A 25,191-nucleotide genomic window follows, 5' to 3' on the forward strand; every position below is an offset into this window, starting at 1 on the left:
AATTTGATCCATAGTCAAGAGGAGACATAGCCAATGAAATCATGCAGAAATGAATGGCCTGTTAGATATATATACAAGGACTCTAAGATTGGTGTAATAAAAATGTTAAAGTGTCAGGTGGAAAAGGCAGGCAACAATACCTTATTTAGCTTTGTCCGATTTTGGAATTGTATCATATAAATGATGAGCAATGTATGACTTACTGCTATTCCTTAATGTTATGATTCTGTGATTCATATACATTATTGGATGTAACTATAATTTGTTCTTTTTCAGTGGTATATAGTGTACATTGGTATGACTATGCCTCAATTAGTTTATTCATTCAATTTTCAGCATACATTTAGTTTCTAATTTTTCACTCTTACAAAGACTGTCAAAATGCACATTCTTATAGATGTCTCCCAGTATCTATACACAGGAATTTCTCTATAGATTATCTATGAGTTGAATTGTTATCATAGAGAATCTATATACTCAATTTTACTATATAATGCAATGTTTCCTGCAGTAATCATACCGGCAGGGTATAAGCTCTTTTTTCCCACCAACATCAGACATTGACAAACTTTTAAATTTTTGCCAATGTTTGGTTTTACATGGGAACTCATTGTGATTTTCAGCTGTTTCTCTAATTTCTAATGAGGTTGAGCATCTTTTCATATATTCATGGACCATTTGTATTTTCTTTTCTGTGATGAAAGTTTTTTTTTCTAATGAAATTATAGGAATTATTTCTATTTCCTGCAGACAATTCATCTCTCATTTATGTGTTGCAAAGATTTTCTACTTCTAAATGTATTATAACCCCCACAATACATTGCTATCATGCTTATTTTAAGCATTCAATTATCATTTAACAGATTAAAAATGAGAAAAAGTATTTTATACTCACCATTTCTGATGCACTTTATTTATTTTTGTAAATCCAACTTTTCATCTATCAATCTCCTTCTATCTGAAGAACAGATTTTATAGTATGGATCTGCTGATGATGAATTCTCTCAGCTTCTACTTGTATGAAAAAGTTTTAAATTTCATTTTTGAAACATATTTTCACTGGGCATTGAATTCTATGTTGATAGTTCTTTCTTTCAGTACTTTAAAGGTATGTCCGCATTGTTTACTGGCTTGCATAGATTCTGGCAAGAAGTCTGCTTTTATTCTTATCTTTATACCTCTATTTGTAATAATTTTTTTTTTCCTTTTAGCACTTTAGAGGTGTTTTGCCACTGTCTTTTATAGACTCTGTGGTTTCTGCTGATAAATCTGTGGGTGGTCGTTTGAATGGCTGTTGCGCTGCATTAAAGCCTCTTTTTCTCTAGGTACTTTTAAGTTTCTCATTGGTTATCAACATGTGATTATCAGATGCCTTGTCTGGGTTTTCTTTATGTTTCCTCTGCTTGGAATTTGTTGAGACTCTTGGATCTCTGTGTTTATTGTTTTCAACAAATTTGAACATTTTTTATCTTTATTCCATCAAATGCTTTTCTGTCCTCCTCTTTGCCCCTTCTTCCGGGAGCGTAATTTTGTGTATTTTATTGCCCCAGAGCTCAGGGAGACCCTGCTTATTATTTCTACTCTTTTTCATGGTTTTGCTTCATCCAGGGTAGTTCCTACTGCCATCTCATCAAGTTTGCTGATATTTTTTTTCTGCAGTGTCTCATCCATCAGTTTCTTTTCCAAATACTATAGTTTTCATATCTAGAAATTCTATTTGGGTATTTTATGTGTTTTCCATTTCCTCATCCTCATGTTTCTGTTTCCTGTACTTTGTTGAACATAGTAAGCATATTTTAATAACTATTTTAATATCCTTGTGTGTAAATTTCATCATCCTCATTGTTTAAATGTTTGTTTCCATTAATTAGATTTTCTCCTGGTTACTGATGACATTATCCTGCTTCTTTTCACCACTGATAAATTTTTATTAGATAAAGTTGTGAATTTTACATTGCTGTTTGCTAGACTTTGTTGTATCCTTTAAGGAATATTTTTCTGGCATTCAGTAAAAACCAAAAAAAAAAAAAAAAGAAAAACCCATTGCCAATGAGTCAATTCCAACTCATAGCAACCCTACAGAACAGAGTAGAACTGGTCCGTAGGGTTTCTGAAGCTGTAAATCTGTACGGAAGCAGACTGCCACATCTTTTCTTTGTGGAGCAGCTGGCATATTCAAACCTCCAACCTTTTGGTTAGCAACGAAGAGCTTAACCACTGCACCACTAGGGCATGTAGTCAAGTAACTTGAAATTGGTTGAGTCCTTTCTAGTCTTGCTTTTAAGCGCTGCTTATCTATTGCCTATTAAGCGGTGTAGTGGTTAAGAGCTCGGCTGCTAACCAAAATGTGGGCAGTTCAAAGCCACCAGCAACTCCTTGGAAACCCTATGGGGCAATTCTACTCTGTTCTATAGGCTTACTATGAGTCGGAGCTGACTCCATGGCACCCAACAACAACAACAGGGCAGGTCTAGAGCAACATTTAGTCTAGGGCTAATTTAGTCCTCCCTTCTGAGGACTCAACTCAATGCGCTTTGTATTATGAGATATTTCTACTCTAAACACTGCCGCAGAGTCGATTTCTAGCTGATAAAAACAAGAAATAGCCCAAGCCTTGTGTGAGCTCTTGAAATTGTTTGACTATCTACTTTCTAATGGTTCTTTCCTTGATCTTGATTATTTGCCTTTCATGCCTGTATATATCAGTGCTAAGCCCAAGACCCAAGAGGATGCCTCTGTAGATCTCCGGATCTCCCTCTCTGCAGTTCCTTCCTCTCCAGTACTGTCTCATGTATTTTAATTTCCTTGACTTTCTCAAACTCTGATCTCTATCTCCTCAACTCACTGAGCACAGTATGCCCTATAAGTTCCCCTCCCTGTGATGTGACTTTGAAACTACCTACAGGTAATAAGTTCACCCCTGTTGTTTTCCTTTTTTCTGGGATAATAATCCTGAGATTCCTGTTCTCCAATATTTTAAAATTGTTGTTTTATGTATTTAGTTACATTGTCTAATTGTTTAAGGTAAAAGGATTTTCTGGTTCCTGTTATTCCATCATGACCAGAAGCAGAGTTTACTATTATCTTCTGACAAGCAAAGAAAATTTAGTGAATGAGCAGATGCTAAGTGCACAGAATAACTGCAGTTTCCTTTGTTACCAGTGCTTGGATGAAACCCGGAGCTTGCTCCTGGCCTGACACTCAGGGCCATCCAACCACGTTCACCACCACATATGCTTGGACTGCCCCAAGGGCCTCTCCACCCTAACAGCACACTCAGCAGCCAGCTTTTCTCAGCTACCTGACGTGATGACCATGTTCCCATTGCAGCTGCCCCAGAACTACCACCAGTACTACAGAAACAAAGAATTGGCCAGGTTTTCCTTCAGAATATCAAGAAACCAGACCTCAATGATGGGAGACCTGGATGATGGCAATGGAGTGTGCACGAACCTAGAAAACGTGTGACTATGTCATTGCTAAAACTGTACAAAAATGACCCCCAGTTGTTTGACTTCATTGAGACTCATTACCTGAATAAGCAGGTAAAATCCATTTTAAAAATGCATGAATATGTAATAAACTTGTCCAAGAGGTGATTCCAAAATCTGGTCTCCCAGTGTATCTGTTTGACAGGGACACTCTGACGGACAGTAAAAACAAGAGTGATGATGCCTCAGGCTGGCTTCCCCATAGCCAACAGGGATGACTTCCCATGGGGAATAATGCAGTGCTTTCGAATTTCAGTAACCTTTCGCATTTCAAGCTTTACCAAAATGTCCAGCTCTTCTTCCTTCCTACATTTGCAATATTGCTTTTAAATTTAGTACCTAAATAAATAAATATCTATGAAAAAATTTTTTTTAACTAATTAGTAGCAGAGGTTCTCAACTTTTATTTGGTAATTGGTTATTATTGCTGTTGTTGTTGTTAGGTGCCATCTCATAGCATCTCATAGTTCCGACTCATAGTGACCCCACATACAACAGAAAGAAAACACTGCCGGGTCTTGCACCAACCTCACCTGTGCTGAGTTGTGACATGATTTTTTTTTTTTTTTTTAATAAATAAAGGTTATTCCATAGAGGCTTATGAGAGTAAAACACTTTAGAGTTCACTTTCAGGGACTAGGTTTTTCTCCTTAGTGTTTTCTCCTTAGTGTTTTAAATGCTGCTTTGTAATCCTTTAGACTTTTCTTAAATACAAATGATTTTTATCAAGTACATTTTATTGTGTTTCTTGTATGATTTTCCAGGTCTTATTTCATTATCTTGAATGTTTAACCTACTAAATTCACTCACCCATTGATAATCTTGCTTTCTAAGAACTATTAGATGGGCTAGAAGCTTTTGGGCCTCATAATAGTTCATTCTTAGAAACAGGAAGCACAACTTTGCCAAGATTAGACAAGTTCAAACACAAAAGGTTCAAGGCCAGTTTGAAACAGAAACCACAAATTTTGATTGGATCTGAACTTGGCAGTGTGAGACTCACATGAATTGTTTCTAGTATTATATAAAGACATATATATACAACCTAACAAAGGGAGACAGGGAAACCAGTTTAAACTAGCAGAACATTCAGAAACGGATTTAAAATTCAAGTCTGTTGTAGCGAACACGGCTCTGGAGGCCCCGAGTATTATGTCCTGCCACTATGCCACTAACACACCTGTGGAGTAAGTTAACAAAAGGAGAGGGGCTTTTGGAGAAAAAAAGGAGAGGGGCTTTTGGAGAAGTCAACTAAATTTTCTGAGTTGAATGAATGGCACACAGCAGTATGCCAAGTACACATTCCTTCTCAAAGGGAAAGTCCAAAACTAAGAAATGGGAGTTCAAAAGGTAGAGTTTAAACATGCAAAAGTCAATTTTAGAAGTCTCGTTTTCTTAATTTACATAATGTGGTTAATTGGGTCAACTTCACTTTGCCTGGAGTCAAGGGGAAACAAAAAGGTATTTATGAAGTTTTTTTCAAGTCACTCAAAAGATAGAAGACATATGCATTAAAATATTTTATATTTAAAGTACCATTAAAAAAGAAATTACTATTGTATAACTGGAAACTTGTTTCTCATTGTCAATGGATCTCATGAAATACCACTATCATGGATTGAATTACGTCCCCCCAAAAATGTGTGTATCAATTTGGCTGGGCCATGCTTCCCAGTATTGTGTGGTTGTCCTCCATTTTGTGATTGTAATTTTATGTTAAAGAGGATTAGGGTGGGATTGTAACACTCTTACCCAGGTCACATTCCTGATCCAATATAAAGGGAGTTTTCCTGGGCTGTGGCCTGTACCACCTTTAATCTCTCAAGAGATAAAAAGGAAAGGGAAGCAAGCAGAGGGTTGGGGACCTCCTACCCCCAAGAAAGCAGTACCAGAAGCAGAGCGTGTCCTTTGGACCCGGGGTTCCTGCACCTGAGAAGCTCCTCGACCAGGTGAAGATTGATGACAAGGAATTTTCCTCCAGAGCCGACAGAGAGAGAAAGCCTTCCCCTGGAGCTGACACCCTGAATTTGGACTTGTAACCTGCTAGACTGTGAGAGAATAAATTTCTCGTTGTTAAAGCCATCCACTTTTGGTATTTCTGTTATACCCACTAGATGACTAAGACAACCAGTACTGAATTTGCTGGTATTTCACTGTGATTCTTGAAAGGCCTCACAAACTTAAAAACACAGACCATAACATTTTAAAAAACATTTTGATTGTGAAATATAACACACAAGAAGAACAGTATAAAGCATAAACAAAATGAATTATTATAAAAAATACAACAAAACTATTTTGAAAAAAAAAAAATGTAACCATCACATAGGTCAATGGATAGAACTATGTCAGCAACCCACAAGCCTTTCCCAAGGTCCAGACATATTGAGTTGTTCATTGAAATAAGCCCATCATTTTCTAGAAAATAAAAAGAATATTGTAAATCGTATCTTCAAAAATCAATATTCTAGATAAGTGGCATAGTCCAGCCTTATCTGAAAAGTCCTGTCAAATTAAGGCCAACCATAAGCCAAGACTTGCATTCTGTTGTGGCTAAACCATTTCAAGATAGGAGCTAGAGATAATGAAGAGTCAGCACCCCACAGAAAATTCAGTATTGCCCTAGTGGTTCCTTGCGTCACAAACATTGCACTATTAGGTTCTGCGATTTCCCCTTCGGGTTTCCTTTGTGGTCTAAAAGGACAGTTCCCTTTCAGATTAAAAAAAAAAAAAAAGGCAAATAATGTGAGGCCTAGTAGTAAAATATGCGTAGGGGTGAACGAATATTGGCCTGATGTAGCATCCAGTTTCTAGAAGAAAGTTAGAGCATCTCCTCCTCACAGATGACTTATTTTGTGTTTTCCTTCTGTCTTTCCCAAATCCAGTGGTGCTTCTTAACTGGAAATTGTCTGCAGCAGTACATACATGGTAGGTCAGCACAGCTACAGATTCTTCACAAATAGATTCCAAGGCTCCTCCTTTTCAAGGGGGACCATGGGTCTACCAGAATACTTCCTCTCCTCCCCTGCTCTTTCACCCAATCTTCTTAATTATATTTTGACGTAAGCTTGGATCTTAAAAATGTTGCATACTAATTTTGTTGAACTCTTGATATAGATAACGCCATAAAAACCAAAACCAAACCTGTTGCCATCGAGTCGATTCCGACTCATAGCGACTCTGTAAACCAACCAAAACCAAACCCAGTGCCGTCGAGTCCATTCCGACTCATAGCGACCCTATAGGACAGAGTAGAACTGCCCGGTAGAGTTTCCAAGGAGCGCCTGGCGGATTCGAATTGCCGACCCTTTGGTTAGCAGCCAAAGCACTTAACCACTAGGCCACCATGGTTTCCCAGCAACCCTACAGCTGGGTGCAATTGTCAGGTGAGTAAACTCGATTCCTCTATATATAATTTTATCAAGAAAAAACAGAAAGAATGAATGAATAAATGAAGTTCTACTTACACGCTCTTGCCAGAAGCTTCCAAACTAGGACAAAACTGAATTGCATGTGGTGCATATTTCTTGACTAAAGCTTTTAACCTGGATCAGGATGCCTCAAGTGACACGGAGTCTAATCTTGGTGCCATCACTATCTAATAATATATAAAGTAAGTTTTTAAACATCCTTCTCAGTGTCTTCACCTGAAAAATAAGATCAATGGGATAAATTCTAAGATTATTTTCGGCTCTAAAACTCTTCAAATCTGCTTCACACTCAGGGCCTTGATCATAAATCTTCTAAAGCTACGGTGCTCAGTTTTCATTTTAAAAGAGGGACCTGGATTGCTCTCACCACTGTTCAAAACTGAGATTTTCAGAGAAAAGTGATTTGAATAGCAAATGATACATATTTACCTTTCTCCAAAACTAACCAAACCTGGTGCCGTCAAGTTCACTCCAACTCATACACCCACCAAAATGCTTAGCAGATTGATTCTTCAATGACAGAAGCAATTTAAGAGATGAAACGCCACCTAGTGGACACGTTCCTGGGCAGCGCCCTCCCACCTGAACAAGAGGGGGCTTTGTTCTTTGTGGTTGAATATCTGACCCACGGCTTCTCCTTCCCCCCACCTGAGGCTCCCATCTCAACCTTGTAATTACTTATGCTGTCTAAAAATCACAGAAATGTTCATTCTGGCAGGAGAAAGCGTATTTATTTTAGCCATGTTTGATTTAATTTTTACCTATTTATATAAAAATTATTTGCTTTTCACATTTACAGTACGGCAGACATTTTAAGAAAAAAGATAAGGTCCTGCAAACTCAAACTAAGCCTTTTTACTCTCTTATCAATTTGGTTTGAAAACAATCCTTGAGCAGTCAGAGACACCATGGCTAGACAGACAGAAAAGGGATAGTAGAGTTCACATGTCTTGTGTATGGAGCCCAACCTTTCATCCAGTTCCTCTCCGAAGGCACAGAGTTTTACAATTGCCCTTGTTTAAAGGAAACCCGTTTCCTTTAACGGTTTTTAGAGGCTAATCTAGGGCTTTGGATTAGTAGACTTCTTTCAGTGTGAAGTGGAATCTTTGCCTGGATAATGTTCTCACTGAGCTTAAGAAAATTGACCTCTACTTAAAATGAGCAAAAGGATAGGATTATACAAGCTTTTCTTTCTTCACCAAGGAAAAAATACCCATGAGTTCTGCCGGTGGATGTTCAGAGGAGTTTAGAAGGAGGTGGTCTTGCTTAATTAATGAAACATGGGGAGGATTGCTAGAAACCTTCAGCCCAGCTTCTGATGCCTGTAAGGAACTTTGTTATTTTTGCAGCAGAAACTTAGTCACTCACCAGAGCTAATGATTCCTTCCAGCAGCTCCCAACTGGCCATTCATAATTGGAGTACTAAGGCTCTATATTTCTCCAGCCTCCTCAACATATTTTTTTTTCTTTTCATTAGTTTTTCTCTGTCACCAAGTGTCTGCAGCCAGCTCACGACCTCCTGCTATTTTAATTTTGGTTTCTATTTTAATTTGTTTCTGACAATCACCAGCCTAGTAGAAATTTCTTCACTTCTCTACAGACTTTTCTTTAATTCCTCCTTCTGTGTCTCAAAAAATTATGGAAGGTCTCTGAACTTAAAAATCATTCTTCTATTGCTATGATGTGGAAGAGATTTCAGCAGTGCTTCTAAACTGACAGGCCAGGAAGAAAGGCCTGACAATCTACTTCTGAAAATCAGCCAGTGCAAACGCTATGAATCACAATAGTCAGATCTGCAGATGGCCCTGGGGATAGCACAGGACCAGACAGGGTTTTGTTCCGTTGTACGTGGGGTTACCATGAGTCTGGGGTAGACTTGATGGCAACTAACAACAAAATTGATCCCAGTATCCACCCAAACTAAAGTTCTCTCCCTTTCTCCCTTCTCTGTTTCTTTTCCTCCTTCCCTTCCTCCCTCCCTCTGTCCCTCCTTTCTTTCCTCCCTTCCTTCTTCCCTTCTTCCTTTCCTTCTTCCCCATCTTCCTTCCTTTCAGAAAAATCCTTCAAACAGACTCTGATGAAGGTACGAATGCAATCTCCCCAAGTTCTATAGCCATGTTTGTCAGTGGTGATTCTGTAGAGCCTCAGTCCTAACAAAACCACTTGAGAGTTGTCAAAATTTCTAAGCAGTATTCTTTTACCTCTGCTCTTGAACAGACTTTACAGGCTTCCTCTTCTTAAAGAAGCAATTTTACCTCAAGGAGACCATTTCATTAGGATTTGAAGAATTACCTTCTTATCTATACCTTCTAGAAGAGGGTATATAGATCAATTCAAACAGCCAAGTAGGAAGGACTCAATGCAAAAAGAAAAATGAAGAAATTACAACCCTCGAGGTAGTCTTGGCCACCCCCTCCCCAAAGGAAAATCCACGGTCATACAGAAACTGCCCTTGTTACTCCAATACATTTCATACCCTTAGCAAAATCCCTATGGAGACCATGGGCGAAGACTAATGTACCAATCAACGTACCAATCAATAAGCAAGCAATAAATATCTTTACATATATTCAGGCTGTTTTAGGTGTTGAGTACAAAATAGAAGTAAATATAAGAGCCCAGTTCTTGGATTCTCAGAGCTTCCAATTTTATTTGAATGGCCAGGCTACCATCTAAATATTCATGGGAAACAGAAAAGCAGGCAGGTCATAAATCAAATCAAATTTTCCCATAGAGATAATGGCAGAATTGAGGCTTGTGTTATTGATCAAAGACTTGACGGTATCCTTATGGAATTCATCATAAGTGCCACGTTGAATTAACTATAAATAGTATGCCTGTATGGTATAAGTGTTTGTAACAGGTGTGTCAACAACTCAAATAGAGAAACAGTGTGGTAGATTGAATAGTGGCCCCACAAAAAGATATGTCCACATCCTAGAAGTGGTCAGTGTAAGCTTATTTGAAAAAAAGAGTCTTCCCAGAAGTCATTAAGGATCGCAAAACGAGATCATCCTGGATTACCCAGGTAGGTTCTAAATCCAATGACGAATGTCCTTGTAGGAGACAAAACACTAGAAGATACAGATACAGAGAAGTGCACGTGAAGCCAGAAACAGAGATTGAAGTTATGTAGGCACAAGCCAAGGAATGCCCGGAGTCACCAGAAGCTAGAAGAGTCCTCCCTCAGATACTTTGGAGGGAGGGTGGCCTGCTGACTCATTGATTTCAGACTTTTGACCACCATAATTGTGAGAAAATAAACTTCTGTTGTTCTAAGCCACCAAATTTGTGGCCATTTTTTTATGGAAGCCACGAGATACCAATACACACGGTAATTAATCACATAAAACATTTTTGATGTTCTCATTTTATTTAGCAGGATTCCTGCCTTACTTTTACTGTAATGAATCAGAAATCATAGGCATAGCCACGGAGGAGTAATGAAATTGAGGAGAGTTTCTATAGGGAGTGTGCTAACATCTTTGAAGCATTGTCTGGGGATGATTAAAGTTAGAGAAACTTATCCATGTTATTTATTTTGCACTCACCTTTTCCTTTATTTAAAGTTCTGGGTAACAAGTAAAAGCATAAGAGAATAAGGTTTGGACCATCTGTAAGCTTCAAATGTTTCCTGGGGCAAGCCTACTTAAAAAATTGTGTTCTTTTTTTATAGTCAATGCAATTGATACAATATTAAAAAATCTTCTTTAAAATATTCAAACCAATCCTTTTGAGCACTCTGACCTTCTATAATGTTATTTCACCATTTTGGAATCTTAAGAGCTATATTTAGATTTGATGACCAAAGCCAGAGTCATACATTGTTGAAAACTGTGCATTAGTTATGATTAACTCTATTGAATATTGTTTGCAATCATTACTTTTTCCCTTTAGTGAGTTATCTGGGGGGAAAGTCTGAGGTATAACTCTGAAATAATGAGACTGATTTTTTAACAAAGCTGGGTATACAGTAGGTACTCAATAAATAACTGTTCAGTGTGAGAATTTATTCAACTATAGAAAGAATTTTACTTCAGGGAGACCTTTTCATTAGAATTTGAATAATTAAAATAAACTTACTAAAACTGAAGATACCTACAGAAAGTCAGAGACAGCAGTAAAATAAAGCTTTATATATTTAAATAAAATATTTCTTTATGCAAATCCCTAATGAGGCTGGAAGAGTGAAGCTAACCTGGGGTTAAATAAGAGAGAGGATTGAGACTAGGTTACCTTAGACGGCATGCTCCCTGTCTTAAGTGAGTAGCCACTTCTCACTTGTACCCAATTGTTGCCATGCAGAAATTTGAGCCCAATGTTGCCACTCATCTCATATTTTCAATAGAAGCCAAAAATACAGATGAGAACACTTGCCATTTTAAAAGCTGGCAATGAGTTCGTTTAAAAAAAAAAAAAAGAAACCTTCGTGCTGGCCAAACAAAACACATCTGCTGGCCAGATAGCCCAGAGCCCGCCAGTCTGGGTCTCTGCTCCTGAGCATCTTCCTCTTTTTCCTACTTCCCTTGGGTTTCTATTTCCTTTCATTTCTCTCTCCCTTCAGTTTCTTGAACCACTAATTGGCTAGGAACCAGCATTCAGGAGAGAAGCTGCACGGGGCAGAAGGCTGCAGAACTAACCGGGTTCTATGCTCCAGAAGTAGGCTTACCTGGAGCAAGGCAGAAAGCAGAAAGAGAGGCAAATAAATGGGCTTTGGATGTCACAAGTGCTGGGGTTTGGTCCGTAATTTGATGACTGTCTGATCATTGGAAAGTTACTTAACCCTTGGATTATTAATTTCTCCATCTATCCAAAAAACCAAACCCACTGACGTCGAGTCGATTTCAACTCATAACGACCCTATAGGACAGAGTAGAACTGCCCCATAGAGTTTCCAAGAAGCACCTGGTGGATTTGAACTGCCGGCCTCTTGGTTATCAGCCATAGCACTTAACCACTACGCCACCAGGGTTTCCTCGCCATCTATAAATTCAGGATAATTACATTAATATACACTGCACAGTTATTGTGAAACCAAATGAGATAATAGTTTTACATGAACCTTATCAATACAAAGGGTCCTCCATTTCTTAATCAGTACAGTAATTGCTGATAATGAGATGATGATGTACGGCATGCTTGCTGTCATATGATAGTTACAGCTCACAGAGCACCAGGACTGTGCATAGCCAGAAGTCAAACGGTCGTAAATCAAAAATGCGCTAGGGAATTATACAAGGCAGTGTATAATTTAGAGCTAAATTATGTGGTAGAGACTAAAAGTGCTATAAAATTTCCAAAGAGAGGAAGATTAATGACAGCTGGAGTAGTAAGGGGAGGATTCTTAGAGACAGTGATATATACTAGACTTTGAAGGCTACCAAAGATATTCATAATATTATTGGATTGTTTTAGGTGTCAAAACAAATTTCACTTTGGAATTACTCACATTTTTATGAATATGTTCTATCTGGAGTACCACATAAATTCTTTTGTGAGTTTCTCAAACTTCATTCTTTGATTCTAGTGGTATTTATTGAGCACCTATATGTGGCAGGCACTTTACTAGGTGCTAACAATGCACTGTCCCTGCCCTCAGAGAGCTTACCATCAAAAGTTAGGTTTGGAAAATGCTAGGGTAAGCAAGATAAAACCTTTTGTGTGGAACTATTGCATGTGTGCGTGTGTGTACATATGTGGGTTTAACTGAAGGCTTTTTCAGATCTTTTATTATCCTTGAGTCTGAAAATATAGGAAAAGAGTATATTTATATTTCTTTTTACAGATTAAAAATTGGGCCCATTGCTTTAAATTTAGACACACTGCACCCAAAAAGTACTCTGCAGGTTGAAGAAAAAAAAATTATTTGAACAAATCATTTGAAAACGTAGATATTAGACTGTTTAAAAATAAGTTTGTCTTATGTTTCCTGACTTGCCAGACAACATGAATAATTATAATAACCATTTTGTGGATTACAGAAATATTTTAAGGTATCTATAAACTAATGGTACTTAGCTGGTTAAGAGCTACAGCTGCTAACCAAAAGGTAGGCAATTCAAATCCACCAGGCATTCCTTGGAAACCCTATGGGGCTTTGTCCTATAGAGTCTCTATGAGTCGGAATAGACGCGATGGCAATGGGTTTGGTTTTTTTGGTTTATAAACTCATAGTCCTTAGGTGGTGCAAATGGTTTGTGCTCAACTGCTAGCCAAAAGGTTGGCGCTTCAAACGCACCCAGTGGTACTGCAGAAGAAAAGGCCTGGTGATCTGCTTACATTAGCATTACAGTCAAGAAAACCCTATGGAGTAGTTCTACTCTGTAACACATGGGGTGGCCATAAGTTGGAATCCACTTGAGGGCAACTAACAACAACAATCCATGAACTCATATCCCATTGCTGTCGAGTCGATTCCGACTCATGGTGACCCTGTTGGACAGAGTAGAACTGCTGCTTAGGGTTTCCAAGGAGCAGCTGGTGGATTTAAACAGCTGACCTTTGCTTAGCAGCCATAGCTCTTAACCCTGGCCACCAGGGTTTCCAATGAACTCATATAGTCTTATTATTAATATGGCTTGCATTTATGTATAAGCACTGTGATTTACAAAATACAAAAGCATTTAAAATTGTTCATAGAGTTATGTTGTTAAACACTTTATCAGCTGTTAGAAGGTAAGTCTACCATGACATCAATTTTTTTGAGATTAGAAAAGGGTTCTCTGTAAGATGCATGATACTAACAGTTTTACACACACATTACAATACTCTTACAGTTTAAAATTTTGTATTTAAACTGTTTTGCTTTATTGTTTTCTCACTAGGATAGAGCCTCAACTTAGAACCTTTGGTATATAAAAAAATATTGTTCTACATGAAGTTGGCTCTAGTGACAGTCTATAACTTTTGAATAAATTACCTTTTGGAACAGGGGATTTGTGTGAAAGATTTTCAATGAAACTGTTGTTTCATTCTCCCCTAAATCCATAACCAATCCCTTATTCTGTGTGATTACCACAGACAGGAGTACCTAATATGTGTACAGTGAGCTGTGCTAAGGCTCAAGGTAGCTTGATCACAATAGTCATCAAGCACCTTTCTACCTGTTTGCTTTAATTTCATTTTTACAGTTTTTTTTTTTTAAATAAAGAAGGCCAAGTGATTGTCTATTTTTTAGGGACTAAATGTCAACAGCGGTGTTTTTAGAGTAGAAAAGTAAGATAGATTTAGGGCAAACAGACTCTCAGGAAAAAAGTAAAAAAAAAAAAAAAAGGCATAAAACATAAGCAGAACTGAAGCAATGATTCTCGAGCAGGACAGTTTCCTAACAAAATGACTTTCAAAGCTTTTCAAAAGACATTTGAGTTTCTTGAAGGTAAATGATATATTAAAACATTTAGGGTAAAAATTGGCTTCTTGGTTTTTAATATGATTAATCTTGATCCAGTAGCACAGATATTAGTTAAATTTAAGTTACTAAACCCAAACATTTATAAAAGAAAAGATTTTAAATAGAAAGGTTTAATTTTTCTTCAATGATTTAACCTGCGTTCAAGCATTAACAGTATTCTCTTTGGATTCCTTTGAGGAACTATTACATTTGAAAGCAGAATGCAAGTATACAGTCATTTTTGTTTCTGCTTTTTTTCCTATCTCCACATCAATGACTTAAGTTTCTACTAATGTAATTACCAGGTTTCTATTCCCACTTGACAAATGCTAGTAGTAATGGTAATGGCCAAAAGATAAATATATAAAAACCAACAAACCAAACCAAACTGAAAAAACAGCAACGAAAAGCTCCCACCCACTGAGCTTAATGATGGAGTGGAAGACTAGTAATCAAAGGAAAAACAAAAACAAACCCGTTGCCATTCAGTCGATTCTGACTCATGGCAACCTCATGTGTTACAGAGTAGATTTATAGAGTATTCTTGGCTGCAGTCTTTATGGAAGCAGATCACCAGGCCTTTCTTTTGCCACTAAGTGGGTTTGAACTGCCAACCTTTCAGTTATTTGCACCACCCAGGGACCTAGTAATCAAAGAAATGCTCATTAAAAGGAGAACAAACATTGTTTACATATTGTTTATTGGTATAGTTTAAAAATAATATTCTAGTCCACTGTTTCTGAGGCTCAGTGAGGTGGTTGCACTAAATCAGTAAACTCTTTTCCAGGGAAATTAAAAATGTGTGCACCTTTGCTACTTTGCTACCAAGATGTCCATCAAAGCATTGCTTTCAGTGAACCCCTGTGCAACTACCTAGATAACCAACAGTAAGCGTCCCTGGGTGGTACAAAATTAGCAGCTAACAGAAAGGTTGGAGGTTCGAGTCCACCCAGGCACCTGGGAAGAAAGGTTTAGCAGCCTACTACTGAAAAATTAGTCTTTGAAAACGTAACGGAGCACAGTTCTACTCTGATGATACACATGGGTTGCCATGAGTCAGAGGCAACTGGAAGGCAACTGGTTTAACTGGTTAAAAAACCAAACCCGCTGCCGTCGAGTCGATTCCGACTCATAGCAACCCTATAGAACAGAGTAGAACTGCCCCGTAGAGTTTCCAAGGAGAGCCTGGCGGATTCGAACTGCTGACTTCTTGGTTAGCAGCTGTAGCACTTAACCACTACGCCACCAGGGTTTCCTTAGCTGGTTAGGGGGCTGAATAAATCTTTGTACATCCAGACTGAAGCTCTGAAAAAATTTACAAAACATGTTCTATGAGATGGTTCATGAAAAATCTCTTCAAATTATTTTAGGAAACACTGGATGAACCTACTACATGCTAAGGTCATACTACAATACTACATACTTCAAGTCTTTAAGACACTAATGTGCATAATGAGTTTTCAACCGAAGGATTAGTATTTAATGTTTATTGAGTCAGGAAATCCTTTCCCAAGACATAGTTAATGATATTAGTGTTTTAAGAAACTAGTTTGGGTTCTCTGCTTTCTTCTACATAACCTACCCCTTTTCTTCAATGTGTATTAGTTATTTCAGGATTTACAAAATTATAATGATTTTGAAGCTAAAAATGGATGATGACATTATATATGGTGTACTTCTGTTATTTTACATACTTTTGAGTAAATGATATATATATACACATATATAGCCCTGATGGCGCAGTGGTTAAGAGCTCAGCCTGCTAACCAAAAGGTTGGCAGTTTGAATCCACCAGCCACTCCTTGGAAACCCTATGGGGCAGTTCTACTCTGTCCTATAGGATTGCTATGAGTTGGAATCAACCCAGTGGCAATGGGTTTTGTTTGGTTTGGTTTTGCTTTTTGGTTTACATGAAAATGTAGATATATCTATACATATAAAAATATGTATATAAAAATGTCTTGGAAGCTGCATTAAAGAATTAGGAGTGGTTATTTCTAAAGAGGAGCCCTGGTGCCACAGTGGTTAACCAAAGGTGCTTGGCTGCTAACCAAAGGTGGGTGGTTCAGACCGACGAGGCGCTCTGTGGAAGAAAAATGTGGCAGTCAGTTTCTGTAAAGATTACAGCCTTGGAAACCTGTGGGGCAGTTCTGCTTTGTCCCATAGGGTTGCTGTGAGACAGAATCAACTCGACGGCAATGGGTATCTCTGAAGAGTGGTATGACTGTAACATTTCTTTTTTATACTAATTTTTTCTTGTAAAGTATATGTATTAAGGAAAGAATTTCTTATTTACAATATTTTAAATAATTTTTTTCAATAGGATAGCATATGTAGACTAAAGAGGTGGGAGATATGGGCTTAAGCCTGGGATATAGAGCAGTGTATAAGAGGATACCCGTGAGAAACAAGGCAGAATTTAGGGAATCTTTGGGCAGTAGAAAACCGGGCATCTTTATATGAGGATGATCATGGCGGGGGGTGGGGGAGGGAGCTATGTCACTTGCAGAAAATTTATACCTGATTCACATTGGAATAGCAGTTCAGGCGTATCCATTGGTGAGCTGGATTTGGCTTGTACCATTAGTAGAAAGCCAATTGTGTGCATCGCTTCCCAAATATGCATTCAGTGACCTCACCTTGGTAGCATGAAATTGGCCATGGTGAGCGTATTTAAGTCATGGGAATTGGCAAACACTGCAAATCAAGAATTTCCAACCTCTCCCCGCCACCACCACCTCCCAGAGAGACGAATGTTAAACATTTATCAGCACACAGCTGGTTATACCCAACTTGGTCACACATCCCAAAGTATGCTTCTCCTATTGTTACCTGCAACATGCTTGTCTCTAACACTGACTCCTTCTGCTTACCCTAGTTACAAATTTTAGGGGGGAAATGATTTGGTTTATTTGATTGATTTCAACTTGATAAAGCAATCTTAAGAAAAAAAGTTGGGGAGAAGTCCATCTACTATATGCAGATTTTTTTTCCCCATCTTCACTTCAGCCAGCCAGCCAGCCAGCGCTGTGACACTGAGAAGTAAGACGCTCAGCAGACAGACAACTCCGCTTGTATTAGCTGAACCCTGAACACCTAAGTGAGTTCACAGGGCATTTCCACTCACTTGGTTCATGTTCTCTGAATTGACTCCTATTTTAGATTTAAATTATTTCTGTGGCCAGAACTATTCATGCTGTTTCTAGTTGGGTGTTAAGAATTGATTTCTCAATAATTTATGATAAAGCATTGATCTTGTATTCTTTAAAAACAGTGGCCTCCACCCCCTGAGCTTTCTCTTTTCTCTTTAGACTGGTTGCTTTTGTTTTGACTGCTTCAGGCCCTTTGGCACTGAGCAAGTTAATGTTTGAAGCTCTTGAAAAGTGGGCGCCTTTATTCACAAGCTTTTTGTGCACAGTGAGGGTATTTTACTTCCCCATTTTCATTCCCAGTCTGAACCTGCATTAGAGGGATTTATTACAAATGAACGCCTTGTAGTAGAGGCTTCCTCTTTGCCTCAGGACACTCACCACCTGTGAGGGGCTCCTCCAGTGATTGCTCCACCTTCTGGGAACCATTTCACTTCCCCCGAAGTTCTGCCACTTTCCACCTCCACTGCCTCAGATGTGTGCATGTCAATTGTTTCACCCAAAGGCTAGAATAATTTTCTCACCTGAATTGACTTTCATTTGAAGTAGTGTAAAAATGGAAGGATAATCGCAGGGGAATGGATTAAAAAATCTGCACTAATTAGAACACTCAGATCCCAAGTGCCTGAGCTCTACACTCTCAGACTTCTCAGGAAATGACAGGAAATCCCTCAGACCAGAGTGTCCCCTGGGCTGACCTTCCTTTATGGACTGATGGACTGCAGCATCAGCCTCCACTAGCTTCCCAAAGCTGGACATATTCTCTTAACAGATGAAGCACCCTGTTGATACCAGAAAAGAGCCAAGGCATAACATGGTATCAGCCATCAGAGTGTTTAGGGTAAGCAGATCCTTTACAAAATGAGACAGTTGCTTGGTAAACCACCTCAGACTTAAAATAGAATAAAGTGAAAATTCCTTAAAGAAGTAACCATTGCAGTCAGCTTGTGTGTAATCGGGTTGCTAATAAGCTACTCAAACCAAATCAAGTTACTAAGTTCTCACAGGTTACCGGGTGGGGCACTGAGCAACTCTATACTGCATTGTCTTCTCTGGTGTTGTGCATTATGCAAATAATAGAAAATCAACTAACTGGCCAGGGAAGAGTAATATATCCCCCTTACTTTTTTCTCCTCTCCCTAAATTAATATTAAGAGATCGTATTTTGTCTATGCTCAACTTAATTTATAATAAAGGTTCAATATCCAAATGTAATGCAATACAAATAATAGACTAATTATTTGGTGTCCATAGTAAACTGAAATATTAGAAAGTATGAGGACTGACAGTAATTTCATTTTAGGATCACATCTTTCTTGCCTTGCTTGGTAAATTTAACTGTTTACACTGGAAGAATGAGGACCAATATATATCCCCTCGCCAGAAACAACTGAAAAACTGGACAAAATATATGAAATCATGGTTCTAAAGTAATTGCATATCAGGCAACAAACGACAGACATACCTGATAGGAAAGTAGCAGGTTGAGCCCTACTATTGTCCCAGTCTCCTGCCATGAGAGTTTGTAGGCTGCAAGGCCAAGTGTCCAGGATATGGAGGAACTGAGTCTCTCACATACCGCTGGTGGTAACGTAAATGGTACAAGGACTTTAGAAAAGTTAAGCAGTTTCTTAAAACGTTAAACATATAACTACCACAAGATCCAGCCATTCTGCTCCTAGTTATTTACTAAAAGAATGAAAACATATGTCCACAGAAAGAATTGCACAGAAAAATTTCTAGCCTATCTTTATTTGCAAGGGCCAAAAAATTGGAAAAACCCCCAAATGTCCATCAACAGGTGAATGGATGAATACTCTGTGCTTTAATCCATACAATGGAATATTACTCCGCAATAAAAAGGAATGATCTCTTGATGGTCACAATGGCGTGAATCAATTTCAAGGGAAGAAGCCAGACAAAGAGTATATACTGAATCATTTCATTTATATAAAATTCTAGAAAATGTACACTAGTCTATAGTGACAGCAAGATTAGCAGTTGCCTAGAAATAGAAGCAGAGTTGGTGGGAGGAGGTATGACAAAGAGGCATAGTTCATGTTTTGGGGGGTGTCTCTGGTACATACATCTGTCAAAAGTTGTCAAAAATGCACACTTTCGCTCTGTGCAATTTATTATATGTCCTTTATATCTCAATACCGTTGCCATCGTTGCTGAATTTTTACGCAAATAACCTGCGCCTTCCGCGTTTGTTGGCGGCTGCCCTCTCACGCCCCCCCCCCCGTATTTACGTAAGTAATCTATGCCAATTTTTTTTCAGCCCAACGTGGAAGAGGATTGGCATGGAGGCGCTCCTGAGGTGCCTTTCCAGGGAGAATGCAGGCCCCGAAAACAAACGCAGAAGGCGTTTTTTGCATAAAAATAAGGTAGATTCCTACAGGGTAGAACTGCCCCATAGGGTTTCCAAGGCTGTAACCTTTATGAAGGAGACCGTCACACCTTTCTCCCTTGGAGTTGCTGGTGGGTTTGAACTGCCTTCCTTTTTTTTTTTTTTTTCCAGATATTTATTTATTTATTATTCAGTGTAAACCCAACATGATACCAACATGATTTCATGTCTTTAGGGAAGAAATATATTCTGGTTAAGTGGAAAATTGTGCGGATGGCTTCTGGAAGACCTTCATTCTAAGCAGCTTTATAGGAAAACATTTTATTTAGAAGTCAGGGCCTTCTTTCTTCAGTTTGCTGTAATCCACATTCACTGAGTAGAACTTGTATTGTTCATTGGGGGCCACTCTGTTCCATGGTTCTGGGTTATTCTTTTTGTCCCAACTGACGTCTGGATTAAACAATGCAAGATGCAAGGCATACAGTGCTGCTCCAGTACCTCCAGTTCCCATAAATATGAACAGCGGTATCAAGCTGGGGTGCTTCTTGGCCAGACCGATGACATGGCGGATCATGTTTGCGGCAGAGGCTTCAGATCCGGAAGGAGACTGAACTGCCTTCCTTTTGATTAGCAGCCGAACTCTTAATCACTGTACCATCAGGGCTCCTATATCTCTATAAAACTATTTTTTTTTTTAAGCAACAATAAAGTGAGGATTTTTTTCCTCAATTTTTTAACTTTAAATTGTTACCACTAGCCTGATGATTGGTCATTTATAGAGAAGTTAGCTTATGCCAGGCCTTGGGCGAAGTCTCCTGCTCACATTATGTCCGGCAAATTCTCACAAGAACTCTACAGAACAGACAGTGCTACAAACCCTATATTACCATGTGGAGACTGAGGAGTCTTTTCTTTTTTTGTAGGGACGAGGGTGGAGTTAAGTTACTTTTAGAATTTTACTCACCTAACTTTTTTAGTAAAATGGTGAAGCCATGTTTTGAACCTAAGCAGCCTGCTACTATTTTACCCTTTAAATACCCAGACCCAGTGCCATCAAGTCGATTCGGACTCATAGCGACCCTGTAGGACAGAGTAGAACTAACTGCCCCATAGAGTTTCCAAGGAGTGCCTGGCAGATTCGAACTGCTGACCCTTTGGTTAGCAGCTGTAGCACTTAACCACTAGGCCACCAGGGTTTCTTAAAAAAAAAAAAAAAGAATAATTTTTCAGTGATGAGGAGATAGATGGACTAGAGATTTTTACTTTATCTTGAGTGCTGGGTGGAAAACAAAAGTACAGTAGTCACCACTAATCTGCCAGGGGGATGTGTTCCAAGACCCCTGTGGAGGCCTGAAACCGGGGATAGCACCAAACCCTATATGTACTATGTTTTGATAAAGTTTCATTTATAAATTAGGCACAATAAGAGATGAACAACAATAATTAATAATAAAATGGGACAATTATAACAATATACCGTAATAAAAGTTAACGTAATATGGTCTCTGGGCGGGAGGGAGTGGGACAGCTCCAGACTTCATCAAGCTACTTGTTTAACATTTTTGGACCATGGTAACTAGAACCGTGGAAAGCAAAACCACGAATCAGGGGGGACTACTGTATCTCTGGAGCCCTGGTGGCACCGTGGTGAACAAATCGACTGCTAACCACAAGATAGGTAGTTCAAATCCACCAGCCACTCCTTGGAAACCGTATGGGGCAGTTCTATTCTGTCCTGTAGGGTTGCTGTGAGTTAGAGTTAACTCCACTGCAACCGTTTTGTTTGTTTTGGTACTGTACCTCTGAAATAGAAACCAGATATGTTATTTCCCATCATTCATTTTTTTTCACCAGTTTTTCAGGATATCCAAGTGCCAAGCACTGCTTCAGGAACTTTGAATACAACTGTGAAAAAAATATGGTCCTTGCTTTTAAGGGATTCATGTAATCTATGAATTGTAGCATGGTGGGATAAAAGTAGTAATGGAAGTGCATACAAGTTACAGTAGCTACCTCAACTGAAAGGTAGCAGAGAGGTGAGGTTGGGGTGCAGCAGGTGGAGTCACTTCAGAAAAGCTTCATAGACTAACCACAAACCAGAAGCCATCAAGCCAGCCCTGACTCATGATGACCCCATGTGTGTCAGAGTAAAATTGTGCTCTAAGGGTTTTCAGTGGCTGGTCTTTCAGAAGTAGATTGCCAGGGCTTTCTTTCAGTGCACCTCTGGGTGGACGCGAACTGTCAACTTTTCAGTTCTCAGACAAGAGCATTAACTGTATGCACACACACTCAAAGACTCCCTTCATGGACTAGAATAAACTTAATCAGGTCTTGAAATTTTGGTCAGTTTCTTCCAAATAGACGAAGGTGGGAAGCAGAAAAGACCCTTACAGTGTTTAGAAACGACATATACAAAGGCAAGAGGGATGATCTAAAAGGGCAAAATATTTTCAAAAGCAGAAGTGACCAGGAAATGAACTTTTAAGTCAATTTATTAAAAGTTGTCAATATTTGAGTTGGAAATTTCTGGAAAGTAAGAAGCGTTTATTTGGAGTTCCTTTAGGTTATTATAATTTCCAGAAGTATTTAAACATGAAACTCTCTGTACTTTGTTGCCAGGAGGTAACAGAAATAGATGAACTTGAGGGGGTCAGAAGTGATACACACTCCAGGTCACAATAAGTGACCTAGTATTATTTAGTGCATATGGTCTTTAAGTGGCATATCAGTAAAATGAAAATAATTTGAATCTGGACTAAATTTTTAGATTCTTATTTTTATTACCATCTCAAAGCTATTTTAATAAATGAAATGATGCATATGAGATATATTTTACAAGCTTTACGCTTTTATGAAAACATCTTAAATTTACTTTTCTAAATTCAACTTTATTTAAGAAAATGGAGCACTTGGAACACCAAAGCTTTGCCTGCTGATTTCCCCCTTAAGAGTCCTGTTCTTATGAAATCACTCTTACTTTTGTTTGAAAATTTTAAGTCTATAACTTTTAGTCCCATATAAACAGAGGTTTCTTAGTTATCTTCTCAAACAATTCCTAGTTTTATGTTTATAGATTATTGGCCCAATCTGTAAACATTGCATTAACTGGGGAATCCTCCAAAGACAGTTTTGCATTTTTTTTTTTTTTTTTTTAAGACCAGAATTTCTTGAAGATTTCGAAGCTTCAGTTCGTGTTTATTATGACTACTTCAGGGACTGATAGGGGTCTGAGACCTGGGTAAAGTTTATTACAAAAAGTCTTACTGAGTTTATTTCAAAAACAACTCTATCTGTAAGGACTAATACCCAAGGCTGATGTTCTCATGCTGTGTTACTTTGAAGCATGGTAGAGGGGGGAAGAAAGGTAATGAAAAATATTTAATTGAGTGAGAGCAACTGAACAAAACACCAATTGATTTTTCTGTGTTCTTGCACAAAACTGAATGATGTAGAAGTCAAATTTATCAAAAACAAAATAGTATGTCCGAGAAAAGAGTTTATCAGAATGTCTAGGATAGTATGGATTTACAGAGCACTTAACTAAGGCTGAAAAGGCTGAGGCCACTTAAAAGTGATAAGTATTTTTGCTCCACACTCCCCCCCCTCCGCCCCCGCTCACTTTTAGGAGGACTGAGAGCAGAGCAGTCTGTGCTCTGTTCAGCTTCAGTTTAGTAAAGAAAAATAAATAAATAAGTGGTACCGTATGGAAATAGTTAACAACTCCCTGGGAAAGTTCCAAAATAGTCAGTCTTTAGAAATTCAGTTGCAACCTCTCTTTAGAGTAAGTTGTGCTTTTAATCAGATCTCAGGTCTGAAAATAAGAACAAAATATATCACAATAAATCCTCACTACAGGGTCGCTGTGAGTCGGAATCGACTTGACAGCACTGGGTTTGGTTTTGGTTTTATCATGCTTTCGTGAGACATATATTAGCTTGCTATAATCTCACTCTCGCTCTCACCACTCCCAGCCCCCTTCTCTTATCTCCTCCAAAAAATATGGACAAATGTGACTATATATAGACATATACAGTACAAGAAACCAGCAGTGGGAATCAGTCCTGTCCTGGCTGTCTGAGGTGGTCAACTCCCTCTGTGAACATCAATGTTCTCTTCTCTGAACCAGCTGCTGTCGGGTTGACTCCCCCCATGGAGACCCCGTGTGTGTCAGAGTAGAGCTGCGCTCCGTGGAGTTTTAAGGGGCTGATTTTTCAGAAGTAGATCGTCAGGCCTTTCTCCTGAGGCACCTCTGAGTGGACTCAAACCTCCTACCTTTAGGTTAGAAACCAAGTATGTTAACTGTATCACCCTGGGATTCCTCTTTTCTGTAAAGCTGGAATAACAATAATTACTTTTAAGGATTATGGCTGGCATGTGCTAAATGCTCAGTAATGGGCAGCTATTATTACTGTTTTTATTGTTGTCATTATTATTTATTTTATAATAAAGATAATACTATAATAATAATATTTATTATTTCATTATTACCATCCTGGAGAATGAGGGAGGGCTATTTAGAGCTCATCTGAGATTGAAGCATCCTTTGTATCTTTTGGACAAACACTACCCTGGAAACTAATTATTTTGGTTTTGATAGCAAGAAGATGATGTAATGACTGGATTTGTCATCAAAACAGAAGCTAGAGATTAATACCAGCCTTGTGCATTTAACTTTAACCAACTAGCACAACCTTTTAAAAACCCAATGGTTTTTAAAACTTTTAATTTAAAGGTACCACTACTGACTGCCAACTTCTTGAATGTTTCCTTACCCAGCATCTTAAGTTAAAATTGTTTCCAAATCATTGTTTCAGGATGGCTAACAGTGCTGTCCTATGCCAGCCACACCAGCCACCAGCAGTCGAGTGAGCCCAGCACTTCTACAGCCATTTACCTTAGGCCACGAGTCTTGCCTCTTCCCTTCTAGCTCACTGGAAGAACTGGAGACCATTTCTGCTTTGCAAAGCCAAAGCTAACTTTCAAGAAATAAGAGAGTAGTTCAAAGCACTATTACTAATTACAACTGATGAGACAGTAGATACAGCAGTGCTTTGTAGTGATACAGCACTAGTTGTGGGTAAGTAAACTTCGGAATCAATAGAGAATGCTTACTTCTAAGTGTATTCCATTTCCCATGGAACATACTTGCACAAAGGAAAACTAATTTGACTCTTCAAGGTGGGCGGGGCAGGGGTGGAGTCTCTTGTGAATTAAGCTTTGAATCCCAGGGTGCTTTAGGAGATGTCTCTTAGGTCTGTGGAAGCAATAACCAAAAACCAAACCAAACCCAATGCCGTTGAGTCCATTTGACTAGTAGCGATCCTATAGGAGAGAGTAGGACTGTCCCATAGGGTTTCCAAGGAGCGCCTGGTGGATTTGA

At 38.6% G+C, this 25,191-nt stretch overlaps 1 protein-coding gene across 1 annotated transcript; it reads right to left on the reverse strand.

Annotated features, from left to right (window-relative positions):
- Positions 1 to 19,985: 19,985 nt before the first annotated feature.
- On the reverse strand, positions 19,986 to 20,413 carry LOC100668904 (cytochrome c oxidase subunit NDUFA4). Its single transcript, XM_003408122.4, has one exon. The coding sequence runs from the start codon at positions 20,383 to 20,385 to the stop codon at positions 20,137 to 20,139; it is 249 nt and encodes an 82-aa protein (XP_003408170.1). The 5' UTR covers positions 20,386 to 20,413; the 3' UTR covers positions 19,986 to 20,136.
- Positions 20,414 to 25,191: the final 4,778 nt, after the last annotated feature.

This window comes from Loxodonta africana, chromosome 2, assembly GCF_030014295.1.
Source record: "Loxodonta africana isolate mLoxAfr1 chromosome 2, mLoxAfr1.hap2, whole genome shotgun sequence".
Classification (NCBI taxonomy): domain Eukaryota; kingdom Metazoa; phylum Chordata; class Mammalia; order Proboscidea; family Elephantidae; genus Loxodonta; species Loxodonta africana.

Bases quoted from the DNA above. Each gene is read 5' to 3' on its own strand.
- LOC100668904 (XM_003408122.4), bottom strand. From the start codon at position 20,385: ATGATCCGCCATGTCATCGGTCTGGCCAAGAAGCACCCCAGCTTGATA.